The following is a 22126-nucleotide window of genomic DNA, read 5'->3' as shown; positions in this document are numbered from 1 at the left end:
TTCTCTCCCTTGCCTCCTGCTTCTTGGCTTGCAGCATGCTCCTTGTTCATGTGGCAGTTTCCCTTTCTGCTTCTCTGCCACATGTAATGCAGCCCGGAGGGCTGCTGCCAGAGCCAGTGCCATGCTGTGCGGACTGTCCAGTGGCCAGTATGGTGAGCCACACAACCTTTCTTCTTTATGTACTACCCCACATCAGGTGTGTTACTACAGCAAGGCAAAATGGACTCAGACAGTATGTTATTCAGGGGTCTTCAGGTTGGAGACAGAGGCCCAGGAGGAAGACATATGAAAATCAGGTAGCACTGGGCATGGTGGCACATACTTGTAATCTCAGCTACTTGGGAGGCTGAGGGAGGAGGATCACAAGTTCAAAGCCAGCCTGGGCAACTTAGCAAGACCCTGTTGCACAGTAAAAAATAAAAAAGGAGCAAGCAGAGGCTGGAGAGGCTCAGAACCAAGATCAAGCCTGTGTAGTTAATCAGCATGGAGGGGAAATTTCCCTTCAAACCCTATTCCCGCCCCTGTTATCTAACTCGCTCTTTCCTAATTCTAGGCCCAAGTTCCTTTTCAAGCCGTCTCTGACAAAGATGGGTTACAATTCAAGATATAAGAGCTCAATATTTTCAATGTTATCAAAAAGATACGTGAGAAATAAATTCACAGATGTTAGCATTTGCTATAGAGGAAATTTATAATTGGGAAAGGGTTATGATCATTGCATTCATGTATGATAGTTTTTGCTATTTTGCCAATTATAGATAATGATTTTTTTTTCAGTGGTGGCATTGGGGATCAAACCCAGGGTTTTGCCCACATTTAGGCAAGCGCTCGATGCCCGAGGCACATCCCCATGCTGAACTATTATATGTGTCATTAAGAGGAGTAAATGCATATTTTCGTATGTTTCATGTGATTACAATACTAAATTCTGACCATGTGTTTTCAGTTTCTGATTGCGCTGGATCTCTTCCTAACTAAACTAAGTGCAAAAAGGAACAGAACAAAGGTACTTAAGGCTCTACTCCCTGTTTTACTTTTTTTTTGGTACCAGGAATCGAACTCAGGACCTTGTGCTTGTGAGGAAGGCACGGTGCCACTGAGCTAAATCCCTGGCTCCTCCTTGTTTTACTTTTGAACAGCTGCTCCCAAGGTTCTGTTAACCTGGGCACCGCTTGGGATGAAAAGTGCCATCAGTCAAAAATCCAGGGGTGGGCCGGGGATTTAGCTCAGTGGTTTCATCGCCTGCTGCGCAAGTACAAGGACCCAAGTTCGATCCCCGGTACCCAAAAAAAAAAAAAAAATTCAGGGGAAAATGTTTAATAAAAAAGGGTTTTCATGGGCCAGGGATTTAGCTCAGTGGTTCCGGCGCCTGCCTCACAAGCGCAAGGTCCCAAGTTCGATCCCCGGTACCAAAAAAAAAACGGTTTTCAAACTAGGTTTCCTGGAGTTTTTGGCAAATTTGAGGATCCCTTAAAAGGTTCGGTGGACGATGGCTCTGGGTATGCATGCGACAGAAGGGCTAGGTGAGTTTCAGGTAGAGGCAAGTCTGCTTTTACATTGGGCATTGTGGGAAGTTGCACTGCAATGAAAATTTTCCACAGCTACAAAGAATTGAAAAATTACTATACACAAATTCCCCTTATCCGGTTTTCACTTGGCTGTTTCAGTTACCTATGGTCAACCAAGGTCCAAGAATGCTAAATGGAAAATTCCAAAATACACAATTGATAAAACTCACAGTTCAGGGGAGTGTGATGAAATCTAGCACCATCCCACTCTGACCCACTTACACAAATCATCCCTTTGTCTGGTATAGCCACACTCAAATGCTACACCCCTGTTAGTCAGTTAGCGGTTTTGGTTATTAGATCAACTATCACAGTATTGTAGTGTTTGTGTTCAAAGAACCCTTATTTTATTTAATCATAGCCCCAGAGCACAAGAGTACAATGGTAGCAATTTTATTATAATGTATTCCTATAATTGTTCTATTTTATTTTATTCAATTTTATTACCAGTTACCATGCCTACTTTATAAATTTTATTCTGAGGATGTATGTATAGGAAAAATAGTATCTACAGAGCTTGGTACATGCTGCATTTCAGGCCTCCACTGGGGGTCTTGGATGATGGAGGGCTACTGCATGTAAAACTGAAGCCCCTCCCAGAGGTCAGGAACAGAATGATTCCTTCAGTCCTACCCAAGGGTGACACCCTTAACCCACACCTGGCCATGTCGATGGTGCTGCACTGTGAGGGATGGCAGCGATGCAAGGGTTGTGATGATGGAAAAGCAGAGGTGCCAGCTCCCTTGACTGTGTCCCTTGCAAGGATTATGGGCTCGGCTGTCACCACAGAGGAACTGTGCAGCCAGACCTGGTCAGGCTTGTGCCAAAGTGCAAAGTGCACGAGGGTGAGAAGCTGGCAGGCCAGGAACAACTGCCATCAAATATTTATTTTTGCTTTAAAACTCAACTTCCTGCTCTTCTTCACAAACAAGGTTCTCTCAAAGGCTTTTTACTTATTGGACAATTACCCTTTGAGAACAGTGTATGCATGAGAAAGTCTTATCAGACAATGGCAGTATCTGTATGGAGTATTATTGTTTCCTTTTTGTGCAAAAACATGGATACTTGCACCTTATCTCATTTTTTAAACTCTAAATTTTTGAAAAACAAGATCTAGTGTCATTTCTCTCTCTACCCCTGCCCCAAAACACCTCACTGAGTACCTTGGTAAGTACTACTGAATGAATATAGTTCCCTGTCCTATTACCTGGAAATGGGTCCACTGCCGATCAAGACTTGCGTGTATTTTAAATTGTTCTTAATTCAAGTGTTTTCTGTTCTTTCTTGGGATAGAAACGTAAGAACACACAGACTCAACTATGCCAACTACACTTGGTCCTGATTACAGGACAGTGTTGGAAGATCAATCACAAAATACAGTGGCAAACAGGCTGGTACAGTCCAGTGAGCTTTCAAGGCATGCGGACTACTTGTCTACCCAGGCTTCCCTTGCTGCTCCAGGAATCTTCAACTAATGCAAAACCCCAGGCAGCTGGGAAGTTGTCTGGTGGCTGATGTGTCACCCTTCCAGGCTTTTTACTTCCAGGTCACTCTCGTCTCATAAAAACACTCACTGTCTGAGACAGGCCTGGTATGAAGGCTGATGCTACGACAACGAGGATGATGACAGCAGTAAAGTTTGCTGAACATGGAGTGGCAGACCCTGGGCTGAGTCCCTCATGCACAGCACCTCATTTAGATTTCACAAGTGCCATGAGCGGTAGTACCCTTAGGGTTTCCATTTAATGCATGATCAGACCACCCCACACCCAGCAAGATAAAGTCCCTCAGCCAAGGGCTCAGGGCTTCTGCAGCCAACGCGGGCCTTACCTGGGTACTACAGAGTTAGGTGGCCTGGATTTTGCAGGGGATGTGACTTTCGGTTCTGGCCCAGAGCTCCCTGAAGATCCTGGCAGTGAGTCCTGCACCGGCCCGGGTTGGCTTGGAAGTATTTCCCTTGTGGAAGTCAGGAGATGCTCTTTGACTTCTTTCTCTCTGGACTTGGCTTTGTGTTCCGCCAGGAGGAGGTCGAATTGCTTTCTCCGGCCTGGGACTGCCCTCCGATGGCTTAGTGAGTGTGTCTAAGGAGAAGAGAGATGAGAAGCACAGCCTCTTTGATCAGCACATAAACCTGCTTCCCTATGCCCTGCATTTCAGAAATAGCAACCATAGGCATTTAGAGGTGCTTGAAAAGTCAACTTCAAGGCAACAGCTCCTGTTCTGTGGCTGGGAAGAAGCAGAGACCACACGAATGCAACCAGGCCCTAGACTCCTGCTGTGAAGAAGCCAAAGCTTCCTCCAAAAAAAATCGCCTGAGATGCCCAAGCTTCAGCGCAAACCCACGAAAACCTCTGGTGAGAGGCGACCTCGAGGGGATGTGAGAGTTAATCCGGGTGCAGGTGGGAGGTGGAGTCAGGCCAGACAGATAGAACCACCAGGCGGCCACAGCCTCGGTCCCCAGGTGCACCAGCAGCTCAGGAGGAAACAGGGGGCTCTGGGCTACAGGCTGGCAGCTGCCCTGGGCCCAGGTTGCCCTGGCCACCCGTGCGCGGCTGGATCAGGGGCGCGGTTTTGCATCCTCCCCTCCAGGGCTGCCTTTCAGGACGCTGCTGCCGCGCCGCGCCACCGCCGCTCCTGCATACATTAAAATGTGGCAGGCTTTAGAACCGCCTGTGAGTGCCTATAAATACAATTTACTGTCTGGCCTCCCAAGTAACAGGGGAAGCCTAGTTTTTTTTTTTTTTTTCTCCTTAAAAAGCCAGCCAGCTTGAGGCAGGCACTCTGCTACCGTGGACCAGAAGAAAGCATTTCCCTTACAAAGAACAGCTGGAGGTCATGTCGAGGTTCCACACCCTGCCGTGTGCAGAGAGTGGCATGCAAACACGTCGACAAAGGCCCCAGCGAGAGGAGGAAGTATTTTTTATGGAAAGAGAAATACCTTGCAGGTGAGGGATCTTGTGCAAGGTTTCTTTGTCTCGGGATCCAATACTCCACAGTGTTTATTTGGGTCAAATTCTCTCTCTGGTTTAAGAAACAAACAAAAAATATAAGAAAAAAGGAGACTAAATAGGATTTGGCATTAAGACTACATTTTTTTTTTTTAAATGCACATTTGCACCAACAAGTGAGACATTGTCAGGCAATCTTTTTTTTTTAAACCAGCTGCTAAAATGCTTCAAGAACTGCTCAGGGGAAAATAGTGGTCCTCCCTGAACCCAGAGTTTGTAAGTCCAGCATCAGGTGCAGGGGACAGGGCAGGAGCAGGCCTCAGAAGGAGGGTGCTGTGCTGCTGGAGACAGTTGGGCTTACGTGAATTGGTCCCACTGTTTCTCAGCACTTTGGGCACAATGGCTGCAGACCAGGGACAGCCATCTGATACTGAGGGCCCCTTCTCCTCAGGCTGTCCCGAAAGCCCCCACCCCCATGGCCATTTCAGTGATAGATTGCTCCTTGACGCGTCAGTGTGACCTCCTCTCTGGGTTTGATGCTGTCCTTGCAGCCCTCGGCAGAGGCTTCTCAGACCTGCAGGGTGGGTACCTGGTTCAGGAACTTGCCAGCACTGTCCCAGGCAGGGAAGGGAAAAGTCTGCCGTGAGCCTTGCATGGCTGGCCCTGTGCTCTGCCCCAGCCCCGGCCCTGAAGCGCCATCGGGAATGAGGCAGGACCCACTTTCCCGTGGAGGCAGGTGGCTGTGTAGGGAGTCTGGGCTCTCCAGGTCCTCCCTCCTGTTGATGGCCCGTGTGGAGATCACGTCTAAGGAACTTGTTCTTTTTACACCCCATGTGGCTCCTTCACCCCTTCTGAGATGACCAAAAAGGCTCACCATGCCTGGAAAATGTGAGGACACAAGGCAATCTTGTGAGGTCCCTTTAGGCTTTGGGGTACCTTTGCTGTTTCCGCAGAGCAGGGACCCCACAGCATGGCAGGGGCTCCTGGCAGGAGAAGCTACAGAGCCTTTGGTTGTCCTGAGGGCCTCGATGGCTGCAAACTCAAGAGAGGCCACTGAGCCACAAACTGCCTGTGAGTGCACTTGGTGAGAGTGTTCTGGTTTCGGGGGGGGGGCTGGGCTTAGGAGAAGGTGGCAGCAGCCCAGCGCAATGTCTGCTGGAAGCCATCCTTACATCTGAGGCTATCAAAATGCATCCCTCCTCCTTTCTATTTCTGCCTTTTTTTGGAGAAAAGCTGCAAGCCTGGGAGCTCCTGTTTCCTTGGAGCCCTGCGCCCAGCATGACTCCAGTGCTCAGATGCCAGGTTCTGGCTCCCTGCTAGGGGCTTTCCCTCAGGTCTGGGCCCAGGACACCATGCGTACCTCATGCTGGCCCAGAGCGCAGTGGGTTACTGGCTGGGGCCAGGAGCTGGTTGCCAAATGTGAGAGGGAAGGAGAAACAAGCAGAAGACCCAGTGAGATAAGACAAGCAACAGAGTGCAAAGAGCAACAACCTGCCCCCAATGCCCAGACAACTTCAGACTGGGGCACAGGCTGGGAGCTGTGGTCAGGCTTCTGCTGCGACAAGGAATGGACAGCCCCTAGACACTGTGGCCAGGCCTATGTTTTTTTTCTTCCAGGGATATCACCACCCACGTCTGCAGAGTGAGACTGCATTTTCTGCTCGGGAAGAGCTGGGAGTTGGGGCTTGGTCCAGCACGCTCAGAGAGGGTGAAGGGTACAAAGGAGGGATGTGCTGGGCACAGCACCTGTTTCACTGAATGCTTTGGGCCTGAGCTACTTTTAAGACATCATTTTTTCAAGGGCTATAAGATATAAGTTAGAAAAACCAGAAACACAGGTAAACATGAAGTAGAAACTAAAAATTACCCACACTTCCTTGGGTACTTAAAAACACACTCACGGCAGAAGACAGCCTCTCTCTTAGGAGGTGGCTTTCCCTGTATTTTAATTTTTCTGGCTACCACTAGCTATGCCCACAGTGGAGAAGCTTGGAAGTTCATAGCTTTTCCCGCTCATTTGGAGAGAGCGGCTGCCAGGTTTAGTTCTACAACAGATCCAAAGCAAACATCATCCACTTGGGGCCTCTAGCAAGGAAGCTGTCACCTTGAAGAGTGGCCGGGTTCAGACAGCCGAGTAGTAAGGCCCAGGGAGAACTCCCGACTCCCCTCCTGCTGCGCTGACCTGGGCCTTCCCAGTTGGGAATTCCAGCTTCCTCACGAGGAACGGGCAATTGTATCCCAACCTTGGAAGCTCCCTGGAAACCCAAAGGCCCGGGGGCAGAGGTACTTCCCCTGTGTAGCATGCTGCATGCCCTGAGCCCTCTGGACTGTCGCCTCCACAGCAGTGATTCATCCTTGGGAGCCAAGGGTGGTCACGTGTCAGCATGGTGCGGCCTCACGAGGCCACCGCTTGCAAGCTCTGGGGACCAAGAGATGCAGTTCTCCCCTGTGCTTTTGGGTGGTGGTTCCACTTGCAGGTAAAGCTTAATTATATGAACATGTCACTCCTTGGTTACAGATCGGACTCAACTTTAGCCTTATCATGAGCCAGACTCTAATGACACTGACACATACCTGAAAGTCTCCGGTAAGGCTTGTTGCTGTTTTTGGTGCCATTTTGGTGCTTCTTGTCTATGGTGGCCGACAGAATTCCTTTGCCATTTAGGATCTTCTCTGGTGAAGGCGGCACTGACTTGGACATCAGGAAGGGCTTAATTAAAGGTGGGGTGGAGCCGGCGGCGGTGGTGGAGGAGGAGGAGGTGGAAGAGGAAGAGGTGACTGTAGTAGTGGTTGTAGAGTTCATTTTGACATTGGTACCGTCTGCCTTCACTAGGTTAGGGATTTTCTCTAAACTGACTACAGGAACCGGAATGCTGAAAAATAAATGAACAAACACACACAATTGCCTTCTCTGATACATCTGGTCTGCTGAGGAGCTACGTCCGCCTGTCATTATCAGAACACTTCCTGTTCACTTATTTATGCTCCTCCTGTAAGTGAGCAGCGTGATTCTGGTTTTGATGGGAGAGATTGGTGCCCTGGAAAGGACCCACAGGGGCTCAGTGCCTGGGATGGCGCCAGAGTGGACAGATCACCTCCCGTGGGCAGGGCACACCCCATGGATCTGTGACCCCCCCGTCCACAGGCCCTCTGTGTGTCGCCTCCAACGCAGCCCCTTGGGTAGAACAAGGCCCCCACCGTGAAGCCCGGGAAGAGATATTGCCTGTCCCCTGCTGACAGTGCCACCGCTGAATCAGGCCCCCGCCCCCTGCTAGAGCCCCCCCCCCCACCCGGGGGCCGCTCAGGCCTGACATCTGCTTGGCTCTGGAGGGCTGACAGATGACACCATGCACAGGCATGGCTGCAGGCCAGCGTCGGAGGGCTTCTGGATCGCTCTCAGATCCCAGGGACGGGCTCACATGGAGGGAGCCGCCATGTACCATTATCCAATATTCCATTTTAGGCAGCTAGTTATGTAAATAGGCAATTCTCCAGGCTGGCAGGTGAGAGGATGAATTTTAAGAAGGCAGAAGCACAAAGGTGTACATTCACTCTTCAGAATCCATCACCTTCGCCCTGCTTCCCCGCTATCCTCCTGTGATGGATGTGATTTGATTTCTGCAGCTCTTCAATGCCTGGGGACCTGTGTCTGGGCGCTGTGGAGGACTCCGTCTTGGGGGTCTTAAGAGATGAGATGAATAAGATCTGCTTTGGTCCCTGAACCAGATTCCCTTTCCTCCTGACAGGAGAGTAGAACGCTAACCCCAACCACCTTTGAGCTGAAAGCAGAGCTGACCTAGCTATCTGAATGCCAGATGATGGAGAATATGGATTTCACAAGCGACAATAAAAGGGCATGCAAAGGGACGCTGTTTGGGGCTGGGTGGGGGGAATCTCATCCATCCACGGGCCAGCTAGCTCCCCCTTTTCTAAGAAGTGATCAACTTGCTCAGGAGATTATTTTAGCAACTCCTCAGCCTCTGCCCCTCTCCTGACTGTGAAACAGGATCACAGATGTTAGGTGGAGATTTTTGCCAGTGAGAAGGGCACACAGGAGAGGGACAGAGTGTGGCTGGATGTGACAGTCTCTCCCTGTGGGCTGCATCCCTTCTTGGCCTGGGGAAGGGTCCCTGCGAGAGGAAGTGGGATGGTGGTTTTTAGCAGCCCACAATGTCACTGCAAGTTCTGCCCATGACCAGTGTCTCAGTCACCGGGGCAGAGCTGACCTGTTGCTACTGTCTATTTTGTGATTCTCTAAGCAGGGCTAGCTGAAGGTCACTACCAGTAGGTTTTGAAGAGCAAGTAAGAGTAGAAGCTTACAATGCTCCCTGGTGAAATTAGTGCTTGTGATGGTTGAATGTATCCTGGAAGTTCCAGTGTTGGAATCTTAATCCACTAATTCATATGTTGATGGTATGTGGAGGTGGGGTCAAGAGGAGGTAATTAGGGTTAGATCAGGCCACAAGGGTGGGCCCCCCATGACGGGGATTAATGTTTTTAAAAAATTTTTACTTTTTGGTACTGGGGATCAAACTCAGGACCTTGCAGTTGCAAGGCAGCCGCAGTGCCACTAAACTAAATCCCCAGCCCTGGATTAATGGTTTTGTAACAAGAGGAAGAGAGATCTGAGCTTTCACACTTCCCATCCACCCTGTGCCATGTGTGATACAGCAAGAAGCCTTCACCAGGTGCTGGCTCCTGACCCTAGACTTCCCAGGGTCCAGACCACGCAAAATAAATTTCTTTTATTTATAAATCGCTCATGTTGTGGTATTCTGTTATAGTAGCAGAAAACAGATGAACACAGTGCTGGATTCCTCATTTTTTTCCAAATGATAAAGGATGCGAGGCTATGAGACATTATGGAATAGGATTCTTGTAGGCTCATCCCTTAACTCAATTTTAAAAAGTGTGAGTTTCAGCAATCAGAGAAGAGATGTTTGGATAGTCATGTTCATAGCAGCACTACTTGCAGTAGCTGCCAGAGTTCAGAAGCAACCCAAATGTCCATCAACAGGATACACAAAATGTGATACAACTCAGAAAGGAAGGATGGATGAATCTTGAGGACAGTATAATAAGTAAAACACGCCAGTGACAAAAAACAAAAACAAACACCAAAAATGCTATGATTACATTTGTACGAGTATGAGGTTCTGAGAAGTCAAATTTATAGCGACAGAAAGTAGGACAGTGGTCGCCAAGGTTGAAGGGAAAGGAAATGGATATAGAATTTCAGTTGTGCAAGATGAAAAGAATTTTGGAGACTGGCTGCACAACAATGTGGATGTACTTAACACTACTGAGTTGTACATCAAAAATGATTGTGTGGTGAATTTTAAAAGTGTACAAACTAAAGACCCCACGAGTTACAAAAGTCATACCACCTGAACTATACCTCAGTGACCCTGATGTCAAACACATGAATTTATAGGGGCCAGGGATTTAGCTCAGTGGTGCTGCTGCCTGCCTTGCAAGCACAAAGTCCCGAGTTCAATCCCCGGTACCAAAACAAAACAAAAACATGTATCTATATATATTTAATAACCTGTTCAAAAAGCCTTTGTTAATTTAATTTCTCACCATTGTTCTAATCTATTGATTTTAATCTCTTTAGGAAGAACTTCAAGTCAAACTTCAACATGTGGGCCACTAGCCAGATGAGAAGCTTTCTCTCAGTACACCTCTGTGTGAAGCCAGGGCAGCTCAGGAAGGAAAAGAGGACTTTCAAGTTCCAGATCTGGCTCTTGTTGCTAAGAGGGATGAGTACACATGGGGCCTGACTCTATGTTGGGTACTCATGGCGTCAGTAGATCAAGGAAGGATGCCCGTCTGGGACAATAATCCAGGGTGGTTGTACAAATCGCTCCTACTACCGCCTGTGTTTCTCCTCCCAAGTCAACGTCCAGCTCCAAACGTCCTCCACAGGCAGCCACAGGAGTGCAGGAGTGCGAGGCGCAGATGTCTGGACCAGCATGCTACTTAACCCATCTCCTGGGAGGCACTTGTTCCTGTGTGTGGCAGTGCTTGAGCCAGGCTAACTAAATCTGTGACTGATCTACTAATTTGGAATTTTTTCCACTACATAACGAGCATGGTCCATTCCATTTTGTGTACTGCCAAGGCTCCCAGAACTCTGAGGCCCACAGGCATGATGTGGAGGGGGTCAGAGCCCATCAGAAACAGGAAAGACCTGCTGGGCACAGTCCTCTGGGACTGAAGAATGGAAAGTGTTGGGAAACACTGGACGAAGACTGCTCCCAGAGGTCTGAAGACCACGAGAATAGGTAAGGAGCCAGGCGAGAGGAAATGCTCCCGATGCCAGGTTAGCAGCTGCACCTTGGTGGGAAGAGGCTGGAGACTTCACTCCTCTGGGTGGGAACTCCAAGGTGTCTATTTCCTACTGGAGAAGGGCAACCGACCCTCTCTGTCTGGAGGAGAGGTCCCGACACTTCTTTCTCTGGTGTCCCTTGTCACCTCGAAAGCAATGGGCTCCCCTCTGTAACCTAACCCTTGGCTTGGACTGAGAATGGGAGGTAAGAGAAGAGAGGCAGGCAGCTTGATGACAGTGGGGTAATTCAACGTATTCCCAGAGGAAATGGCGGGTCATCCCTGCTTGACGCTGCCATCCTCATCGCCCAGTATCAATTCTAGCTAGGTAAGTACCCAGTCTCCTTTCTCCATATCACTTTCTTCACGCCACAGCCCTCAAGACCCTAAACTCATGAACGAAGGAGGAAATGACCTCAGGGGCCTGCCACACGACATGGAAAACCAGTCCCAGAGATTTAATCCTTTCTGAGGACAGGGACTGGGGGGATAGAAGGACCTGCTGAGAGCCCCACACGGGCTGCCAGGGAGGCACCATCAGGGAGCTGGCTCCCGCTAGCTCCAACCATCCCGCCCCCATGTCCTCCCTTCCTCAGCCGCCACCTTCCCAGGGGCAGGCAAAGGCTCCCCGCAGATGGCAGTGGACCCTGAATGACAGGTGGAGTTTTCTCTTTGGAAGAAGCCAGCGCTCCTGACCACTGCGCTCCTGCAGCCCATTGTGCTCGCTCCACTGGCTTGGTCTGTGTCGAGGAGCTGGCAGGGGACGCTCACTGGTGGAGCTCAGAACAGTGACTACGTCCCGTGGAGGTGATAAGCAAGCCTGGCAGGGATCCCTGAGGTTAGCCAAAGGCCCCCAATGCACCTTCCCCATCAGACTTGAGGACTGTGTTTATGAGCTTCCTAGGTCTCACAATTCACTGTTCCTATCAGTTTACTAGTGTCCACTCTTTGAGAAGCAGTGTTTAAAAAGGGAAGATGAGCTGGCACAGTGGCAAGAGGCTGTAATCCCAGCACTCGGGAGGCTGAAGCAGGAGGATCACTGAAGTTCGAGGCCAGCCTGGGTTCCATAGTGAGTTCAAGGCCAGCCTGAACTACACACAGTGAGACCCTGCCTCAAAAAAACAAAACCAAAAAAGAAGGGTGGGGGAAGAACAGAGAAAAAAAAAAAAGGAAGAGGAGTCCCCACTCTGGCCCTGGTGCTCACTTGGCTAGAGGGACTCTTGGAGAGCCTGAGGCAGGGCTCAGCCTGGGGCTTATGCTCCAGGGTACCCATCTCCACGTTATCTCTGCATCTCTCTCATCCCGGGAGGGTCCTCCCTCCTCACTGTCTTCATGGACCCCCTAGCACCAGGGGGAGGTGTCTACCTGCTGTTTCTTTTGTGTTGCTTTGGCTGCCCATGTCTTCTTCCTGTGTGCCTGGCCTGTCTGAATTTATCTTTCTAGACCAAGGCAGGTCCTCTGCTTTAAGAAAAATGGTTCTCTTGGCATCAAGCAGATTCTCCTCCCTGCCCAGTGATGTCTGCAAAAGAGCAGAGGTGGAGAATCATGACGGTGTCACTGTGAGCCACCAACGTGCGGCAGACCCAGCTGCCCTCGTGTCAGCTACGTGCTCCTGGGATCGTGATTTACTCTGCCATCATCCACAGATATGCTGTAAGAGCAGGAGCAGAAACTCTTTAGGTTTGCAGAAATTACTGCCAGCCTTTCTCCACTTACCAGAGCAGGGTAAAGATGGATCTGACAGGCAGGATGGGAGGACATATGGCATTTGTGCTGTGGTTATGCGTCTGATGAGACTTCTCAGCTGCCTCACTGCTTCCACTGCTTCCTTCAACAAAGGCCCTGTGCCTGTGCGACTAGCCTGCTCTCACGCAGCCTCTTGTCTTCCACACAGCGACGGCTACTAAGTCATCCAAAGTAAAGAGGAACTGACCCTCTTTTAAATGCTCTTGGAGAAGGAATTCTATTTGGCTTTCTTAGATGCATTTAGGGGGACTGCTCCTAGGAAACTGTTTATGTGTAATCTAAATTCTTTAGTCAAAGAGATACTTGGGGCCTTCTAGAAGGCTGGCTGTCAGGCAATCACTAGGAATCAGCGTCAACAACAGAGTCACAGAGCCCCACCCTGGTATGACAGATATGGTACGCACCGCATAAATCCTGAGTGTGAAAATACTGGGAAAACTTTCAGAAAGTCAATTTGTAAAAACCTTTAGCAAACAGAAAATGGGTATCGAACCACAGGGGGTGTAAATAAGAGTATCTAGCAGGCCAATCTAGCCTTATTCCAGGGCCGAGTGTCAGGCCTGGTGGTGAGAAGAGGGCAGAGGGTATGATCGCTTGGGGCCTTTGCACAGTTTTGTGTTTTTTTTTAATTTTTAATTTTTAATTACTTATTTATTTAGTTTTGCACAGTTTGGATTCTAGTCCATGTAACACACCCTTGGTAAACTGGGGAGATGTGGTCAGACCACAGTTATTGGGGGTCAGTGGTCCTGACATAGGAACCAAAATAACAGGAAGGAAGGAAGGAAGGAAGGAAGGAAGGAGGAAGGAAGGAAGGGAGAGAGAAAGAAAAACTGGTTGACTGGTTGGCATGGTCTTTTGGTCCAGCCTAGAGTAAACCGAGGGGCGCTCAGCAGGTATCTGCTGCCTCTTCTCAGGGAAGGCCTGGCCTCATTGTTCAACTATAAATATATAGGTACAGAGAAAATTAACTGAATGATGGGAGATTTTCCCCAGACAAGTTAGGGCTGTGTGTGGGTGTGTGTGTGGGGGGGATGAACGAGGTGCTGAATTGCAGAAGTAGTCCATTATAGTTTAAATGAGTAGTGAGGGCTTTATCCCCAGGGCAGCAGTGTTCAGGGGTGGCACCTAGAGGGGACCATGTGGACGCTCACCTCACAGGGGTTAACCCACCTATTGCTTCTCATTCGAAGGTGCTGTTAGGAGCTGGGGTCCAGTTGGTGAAACAGGGAGTGCCTTTGGCAGGGATATCGTGTAGCTGGCCCCTTCCTCTCCCTCTCAGGTCTTCCTCGCTCTCTCTGCTTCCCGGCTGCCAGGAGGGGGACAGCCATCCTCCACCACACCCTTCCACCGTGATGTTCTGCCTCAGCACACACCAGAGGAGGAGGGCCAGCCGACCGTGGACTGAGTCCTCTCAAATCGTGAACCCAAATAAATCTTTCCCCCTAGTTTATTTCAGGTATTTGTCACAGTGAATATAGAGGGAGTTGCAGGAGAATTTAGGATAAGAGGCAGGGGAGCTGTGTACAACACAAGGCCCACATACCCATATGTGGTGTTCTGCCTGATTCATCTCAGGCTTTCACAGCACACTGTGCCTCTGATTCCCTATCAGTAAAGTGAAGATAATGATATTTGAAAAGGTTAAATGGGGTAATAAATGCAAAGTGCTAGGAGAGTGCTGGGCACACAGCAAACCCTCAAAAGACTGTAACACACCCAAAAGGGAGAGAAGAGCACACCATCTACTCTCCTCACTGACCCTAATGCTCCTGGGGTGTATGACTGAGGTGCAAGTCACAGTCACCATCAGAAGCCTTCTGTGTGCTTTGCCTTTTCCCATCTCACAACAGGAATCCCTGGGATGGGTAGACAAGGTAGGAGGGGGTGGTGGCAGCAGATGGGCAGGAACAGGTGGCTTCTACACTTGCCGACAGAACAGGACCACTGCTGGGGGTCAGTGAAGAGGAAAACAGCAAAAGAGGAAGTCTTTCTTGACTGATGATGCCTGCCCAGGACTCTTCAGCCTGGCTTCTCCATCCCATCTGTTTCTCAGTCCCCAGGCACCAAGCCTGGGCTAGGGATGAAAGCTCACAACATACAGCACCTCTGCAACAAGAGTGAATGGGAACCCAGGCCCCAACACTGGCCCGATGTCCCCTGCAGTCCCACAGGACTGTGGCCCACAGGGGCCTCTGCTGCACTTGGAGGCTGCTGGGAGAAGCAGAAGGCCTGAGCCCAGCCTGCTCCCTGCCAGTCTGTGAGTGTCCTCCGGTCTAACCCAGGGCTTCCCAAGGCACAGAGCTCGGAAGGTCGTCTCCAAATGCACCAGGAGAACGAGGGGCACTAACTGTCCCTCCGTTCCCAGAGAATCCTAGTGAAGCAAGCTAGAGGAGGGGAAGGTAAAGAAGGAAAGTGGGGTCTGCATGGAGGAGGGCATATGCTCTCCACGGGCTGCCTTGGGACCAGCTGTGCCTGCAGTGGTGTGGCCCAGGCCAGGGCTTCAGGGAGGCTTGAAGGTCAAACCCCGGGCCAACGGCACCCCTGTGGCCTAGTGCCTTCCTCTATAACTGAGAAGAACAAGCTGCCCAGTTCCAGTGGATGGTCACTGAGATCCACATCAGTGCAGAAATGGTATCGGGGAGGAGGTAGGAGTCAGGAGCAAGTGGATTCTGGAGGGACAGCAACTGGCCGCGCTCCCCTCTGCGGCCACCAGGGGTCACTGCTCCCACGGTTTCAGCTGCAAGCTGCCCTGTCTGCAGGGCGGCCATGGGGCTGGGGATTCAGGGAAGAGACAGGCTCTCTCAGCATCCTCCACCCCCTGCCAGGTAGGGCTGGCAACAGGCACCTGAGCAGAGGCCTCAGGGTCCCAACCCAGCCTTGGGCCGTCAAGGGGCGGGGCTGGGCACGCTGAGAAGGGAGGAAGTGGCCAAGGGGCTCTGGCTGCCATCACAGCTCAGCTGCTGCTGTTTCCTTCAGAGGGGAGCAGCTCTGGGGGGCATGAGCCTCTCCCTGGGCTCCCTTGCTCTATTTCCCCTTTTTAGTATAGGAATCCAAACCTGGGCAGGTAGCACTGCAGCACAATCAACTCTACCCAGTAAACAAAGCACTGTTCGAAAACCTCTGGGGGTTTAGTCTTCATCACCAATGTACAGCAGACTCAGGAAATCACAAACTAAATACACGTTGGATTTTTAAAAACTCTGTGTGCACAACAGCACCATCCAGCTTGGCTATTCCCTGAGGTTCAGTCACTCACAAGTCAGCCTGACTAACGTCTACTTTTTGTTGTTTTCTTTTTCTGAGACAGGGTCTGGAAATATGGTTCAGGCTGGCCTTGAACTCACAGAGATCTCTGCCTCAGCCTCCCGAGGGTGCCACCACGCCCTGCTCTAAAGTCTCCCTCTGAACCAGCTGTGGAAAAGGCCCCTTTCCACACCACTCGCCGGAGCCCTGATGAAAATGTCCACTGTGGGTGGCAAAGCGCCTGCCCAGCATGCATGGGACCCTTGGTTCAATCCGCAGCACTGAAAAAGTCCCACTCTGCCCTAACCCTTCTGCACTCAGCCACGGATGCCAATCTGACCTCAGCATGCCAGGTTCAGCCTTCCAGGGCTGCCCACCTCACTTCCTGTGGTCCTGCAGGACTCTCTGGTCTCTCCCTGGCTCGGTGCCTTCCTGTGGCGTCTTCTCGTGGAATCCCCACCTGTCCCTGCTGTCCCTCCCCAGGACTCTGCCATGCTTCTCACCTCTAGTGACAAAGGTTTGTTTCTGCAGCTCTGTGGCCTGAGCAGGCCATGCGCCACCTGAGGACAGGAGCCCTGCCCTAGCATCTGTGTCACTCTGGAACACTGCCTGGCACTCAGAAGGGCTCCATCAGTGTTTGATGAAAGAATTTATGTTCTGGGCAGAGGTGACATCACGTTAACACAATAGAACCTGACCTGGCTTTCCCCCCACGCTCAGGAAGAGCAAGGCTTTGGGGGAGGAGCAGCCCACACCGGCCCTCTTCCTGGCAGGAGAAACAAAGTACGATGAAGAGGAAAGGCAAGGTCACAGTGGCCCCGCTGGGCACCTGTGCTATGCACAGAGAAGGCCATGTTTAACCCTCCAGTCTTATAGCTGATGAATGGAGGCATGGCAGCCCAGGTCACCCGGTCACTGCAGAGCTAGGCTTGGCTGGGCGTCTCTGTCAGATTGGTGCTCTGGGTCACAGCCCTGGGAGCCAGAGAGGAGGGAGCTGGACCCAGCCCTGCCACTGTCCAGCTGTGTGCGAAATTTAGGGTGTCGCTTCATCTCTTGGGCCTCTGCTTTCTGCCCCTCATCAGAGTAAGTAGACTTGGGGCGTCCATGGGACTGGCGGTGTGCAAGTGCCTGAAAATCACCACATGTCGCAAGCACGAAAGATCGGGGTCGGGTGCCTGTGGCTCAAGGCCCCCCATCAGGCACTCCTGCCTTCCCAGCTGCCCGAGGCTCACCCCCAGGGCCTAGGCCCATCTCTCTTTCTGAGCCTTCTGCCAGCCACCAGGTCCCTGCGCTTACTCTGGAGCTGTCCATTGTCCTTACAGGGGAAACCAGGGTTGGCGCAGCACTCGGGGTTGAAGTTCCGGATGCCAGGCGCCCCCGCCCTTTGCTCGACTGTTCTGGACCCTGCACCCATCCTCTCGGGCGCAGCCACCCCCGCCACTGCTTCCGCAGCAGCTCAGCACCGGGGCCACATCTGCTCCATGGGCAGCAGCCCAGGGTGGGGCCGAGATGTGGGCCCTGTGGGGACCTGGGGTGGCCAGTGCGGCTGGTTCTGCCGGAGGGTCTGCGGCTCTTCCGGGTGCCCGCATCCCATAGCCTGCACATGACCCCAGTGTCGCCTCGGACTCCAGCCCCAGCTCGGGTCCTGCCCCTGGTCAAGCCAGCACCAGGCAGGAAGAGAAAAGCGGCCAGTCTCTCCCGGGGTTATCACTTCCTTCCCCGGAGAGGGCCGGGAAGGCTTCCAGTCAAGGACTCCCAGCGGCCCTCACTCAGGGACCCGCACACTTCCCGGGCCGAGCTGAGCTGGCCTCAGGGCGGGGACCCTTCCCATCCCGTGGGGCGGCAGGGGGCGGATCCCGGGAGGCGTGGCCTGCCGATTTCGCTTGGGCTTCGGCTCCTTTTCCTTCTGGGGCACCAGTCTCAACTCCTGCATTTTTAATAGCAGAGCGTATTTAGCATTCAACACACATGTGCGGGTTGATAAGGCCCAAAGTGAAGGCAACAGCCATCCGGAGAGCACGCCTCCTCCACCTCCTCTGCGCCCGCGCTCACGGTGCTCACAGCGGAGGATCCCATCCCCCATCACGCTGGGCCAGGCTGCGAGTCTGTGGGCAGACTGGTTGACTCGGCCGCTGTGCTGGGCCTGGTTCCTGGCCCAACAGACGCGTAAGTAAAGGCTGAAGTGCTCATTCTCACTCAAGAGTCAGGCAGCCATTAACACCGCCCCCCCCCCCCGCCCTTTTGAGACACCGTCTTGCTATGTTGCCCAAGCTGGCTTTAAACTCCTGGGTTCAAGAGATCCTCCTGCCTCAGCCCCTCCAGGAGCTGGGACCGTGGACAGGCCTCACTGCACTGGACTCTGTGAGTCTCTCCTGACTTTACCAGAGGACAGAATCTCCTTACCCACCCACTTCCCTCCTGAGTCACAGCCTCCTCAGCCTCTGGTTCTCCCAAGGGTGGTCCCCAGCAGGGGAGGCTGAGCAACCTGTGGGTGCGGCTGGTAGTCTGCAGGGGATGAATCCTCTTTCTTTTCACGAAGCGTTATTTTTAACCTGCCTACGGGGCAGACATTGCCCGACCTCAGGAGCCTTGTGTCCATGGCTATGAGGGGGGATCTGAGTTGTGTGGAAGAGGCTGCCCGAACATGTGCAAAGGCCCTGGACCCCCAGGCAGCTTTCCAGCCACCGAGGGTGGATCAGGGCTGTTTGGAGCCAGGGGAGGGAGGCCGGCCGGGATTCTCCACGCGGCCGACTGGATCTGCCAGGTCTGTCCCTGCCTTGGGCCCAGCAGCAGCCGGGCCAATGGAGCGAGCAACGAGGGTCCTCTCCACTCTGCGGGAGCAAAGGGCCTTCTGATCACAGCTCTGAGTCCAGGAGCTGGGACCCGTGGGGTCCCCCAGAAGCACGTCAAGGCCTGTGAGGTTTAGAGGTTCACTCAGCTCTTGTGGCCACGGTGGCTGAGTGAGGAATGAAATGCTACACCGTATTTAATTAAATTAATTAATTTATTTTTGAGACAGGCTAGTAGTCCAGGCCGGCCTTGAACTCACTATGTAGTCCAGGCTGCCCTCGAATCTGCAGCAATCCTCCTGCCTCAGCCTTTCAAAGTGAGCCACCATGCTTGGCTTTATTTAATTCATTAAAAATTAAAAACAAGGGCCAGAGACTTAGCTCAGTGGTTCCACCGCCTGCTCTGCAAGCGCAAGGACCTGAGTTCAATCCCTGGTACCAAAAAAATAAAATAAAATAATAAACAGGTACCTGATTCAGTTATTAGAAAATGTTTAAGGATGCAAATTGAGATGTGCCATGTGAAACGCACACAGGGTTCGGTTCAAAGACAGTGTGGGAAGAAACAGAATGTAAGCCATTTCACTGACTATATGCTGAAATGCTGACATCCCAGATATATTAAAGAAAATGTATTGTTAAAGTTAATTTCATCTGTTTCTTTTCACTTTTTTCAATGTGGATGCTGGAACATTTAAAATTTCACACGTGGCATACATTATATTCCCATTGTACAGTGCTAATCTTCACTTTTAGACCAAAGGTTCACTGGCCTGGGAATGGTGGCACACACCTGTAATCCTAGCACTTGGGGAGGCTGTGGCAGGAGGAGCTCAAGTTAGAAGCCAGTCTGGGCAACTTGGCGACTTGGTAAGACCCTGTCTCAAAATTAAGAACAAAAAAGCGGCTGGGGGGAGCTCAATGTGAAGTCCCTGGGTTCAACTGCCCAGTACCATGAAAAAAAAAGTAACATCCAATGTCCCACGCAGATCTTACTGCCTCCGTCCAGCTCCTCACTACAGAGATCTGAGTGTGACAGAAGTTGCTTGGACTGCTGGGTGCAGAACTGAGACGTATCCAATGGACTCTGTCCTTTGTCTGGGTTTGTTCTGGGTAGTGCTGGGCTGGACCCAGGGCCGCGTGCGTGGGAGCCAGGCTCTCAGCCCACAAACAGACCTGTGAACTCTGATGCTTCAAATTTAGCTGAACTGTGGGGTCTTCTGACAAAGACTTTCTGCCTCAACCTGGGCTGGATGCCTTTCTCCTGCTACCAACATTGGGGCCCCTATCACATTACACTCTGTGTCAGCTTATGTCTCTTTTTACAGACTTCCCAAGACAGTGTGTGTGTCTTATTTAACTCTGTATCCCCAAGGCAGCAGCATACAGTTGTTCAGGTTCTGCACTGCAGTATGATGACTGGCTGGGATGAAGACCATTAGTCAGTTTTGCACCTGGCACCAGGCTGCACCTAAGTCTTTTATAATCCGTACAAAGCCACACATACGACATCAGCGAGTCCTGCGTATCCCAGTGCTTGTTATGGAGACAGCACCTAGTATCATAGTGGGTTCTCATTAAATGTTAAGTTAAAGCTGGGTGAGGTGGCTGGTGTACATCTATAAACCCAGCAGTCTGGAAGGCTGGAGAGGGAGGATTTCGACTTTGAGCCCAGCCTGGGCCATTAAGAGAGACACTGCCTCAAAAGAAAAAAAAAAAAAATAGAAATAGGTTTAGGGATGTAGCTCAGTGCAAAGGTCTCGGGTTCAATCTCTGACAAATAACTGAGTAGAGGAGAGGTGGATGGTGTAGGCCCGGATCCCAGGGGACACCTGGGGGCACTGCTGGTGCAGTCCAGTGGTGCCAGGTGAGCGGGACCCAGTTGAGTTTGAGGCTAACTTGCAGAGGGTCCCTTACGTTGGGCCGGGGGCCTCCCGCCCTCTGCAGTGGGCCCTGAAGATCGAGCAGAATGTTTGGGAGGACTGTGATTTAGGGTCACAAAACAGCGAGGCTCGGAATTGAGACTTAGTGTTAAGCGAGCGTCCTGTTCAGACATGCACAGGGTCAGTGGCAGGGCCTGGAATGGAACCTTCGGCTTCCTTCCCCCTTCCCTCCCTCTGGTTTCAGAGGCCTTTGTTTCCCTAAGGGCCACTTCCTCCTTGCAATCCTTCTGGCTGCTCAGCCCTGACCCTGCTGGGCTCCTCGGCTCCTTCACACCTCTTTCTTGCACCGAATCTGGGCACTGCCCAAACCCCAGGGTCCCTGGAGGTTTGTTTGCCTCCTGGAGAACACAGCCGGGTGCCGTGGGCCACTTGAGACCCCTCGCCACTTTCACACGGAGTGTTCATCTTATGGCCATCCTGGGGCCCTTGCCTGGCTTTCCTTAGTTTATTTCTTGTGCCTCATTTCTGGAGGCTCGTTTGTTTGTTTTTGCATTTTTTTTTTTTTGGTACGGGAGATCGAACTCAGGACCTTGCGTTTGCAAGGCAGGCGCTGAAACCACTGAGCTAAATCCCCAGCCCATGTTTGTTTGTTTTTGGCAGTGCTGGAAATTGAGCTCAGGGTTTCGCACTATCAGTAAGCTACATCCCCAGCCATTAATAAATTATTTTATTATTTTCCCTTTTCCTCTTCACTTGGAATCTGAAGAGCCACTTCCCTAATTTTATAGGCAGGCTAGACTTCTCAGCGTTCATCACAAGACAGCGACAATGACTGTATTAACTGTGAGTATGTTCTTCGATCCAGAGGCCGTGGTGCCGCCTTCTTCATCACAGTCCCATGGGGTAGAGCTGAGTCACCCATTTGATGCGCAAGGAAACCAAGATACCACAAGGGGACGCAACTGGCCCAAGGCCACCCAGCAGAGGTTGGCTCGGGGCAGCGAGCCCAGAGTTCACAGCAGAGCACACACAGCCTCGGGCCCACTCGCAGCCATCCCAGGCCGTGGGGCTGGGGCCGCAGAGCGGGGCCCAGGAGGCTCACACTGCCACGGGCTGGCAGAGGTCACTGAGTGTCACCCTCAGGCCGGGCCAGATGCGTCCTAGACCCACAGCCTGCGGAGAACAAAGCCCGTGCCCAGGGCTCATGGGGACAGAGACCCCTCCCTGACAGCCACGTCCGCCCTCTCCACGCTGTCCCAGAAGACCCTTTCACTGATCTGGCACAATGAGCTCTTTCACGAAGTCATCACGATTTCCGGCGCACAGAGACAAACCCCCGATGGACGATTCTCTACACAGCTTTCCCAGGTATGGAGTTCAGTGTAATTAGGCCTCAGCAACAGGAACACGGTTTAACGTACAAACACACGAACGAGGCGGACCCACACTGTCCCTGCTCCACCTTCTCCAGGCCTGAGGGACAAGGCCGGTGGCACAATAACAAGCCAGCCTCGAGGGCCCGCACCCGGGTGCCACGGCCTTTGAGAGTCCCATCGCCTGCGGCTGAGCTGGGCCCCTATCTCCCCATTCCCGTGCGCGCTTTGGTCATTCACACC

At 51.8% G+C, this 22126-nt stretch overlaps 1 protein-coding gene across 14 annotated transcripts in view; it reads right to left on the bottom strand.

The window, feature by feature from the left end:
• Positions 1–22126, bottom strand: part of Atxn7l1 (ataxin 7 like 1) — a 225892-nt gene that overhangs the window by 27675 nt on the left and 176091 nt on the right. For all 14 annotated transcript variants that reach the window (XR_002392992.2, XM_021253928.2, XM_004839682.3 and 11 more), the window contains 3 exons: positions 7091–7389; positions 4507–4589; positions 3399–3649 (listed from right to left, as the gene is read on the bottom strand). Coding sequence is in view for 13 of the 14 variants with exons in the window: in XM_021253928.2 (XP_021109587.2) it covers positions 3399–3649; positions 4507–4589; positions 7091–7389 (633 nt within the window). In the remaining variant the exon portion in view is untranslated. The remainder of the gene's footprint in view (positions 1–3398; positions 3650–4506; positions 4590–7090; positions 7390–22126) is intronic.

This window comes from Heterocephalus glaber, unplaced genomic scaffold (assembly GCF_053883595.1).
Source record: "Heterocephalus glaber isolate CG9 unplaced genomic scaffold, H.glaber_assembly_v1.0 deba00000676, whole genome shotgun sequence".
NCBI lineage: Eukaryota > Metazoa > Chordata > Mammalia > Rodentia > Bathyergidae > Heterocephalus > Heterocephalus glaber.
Note: the sequence above shows the minus strand (reverse complement) of the source record. Positions and strands in the feature narration are given on the sequence as shown.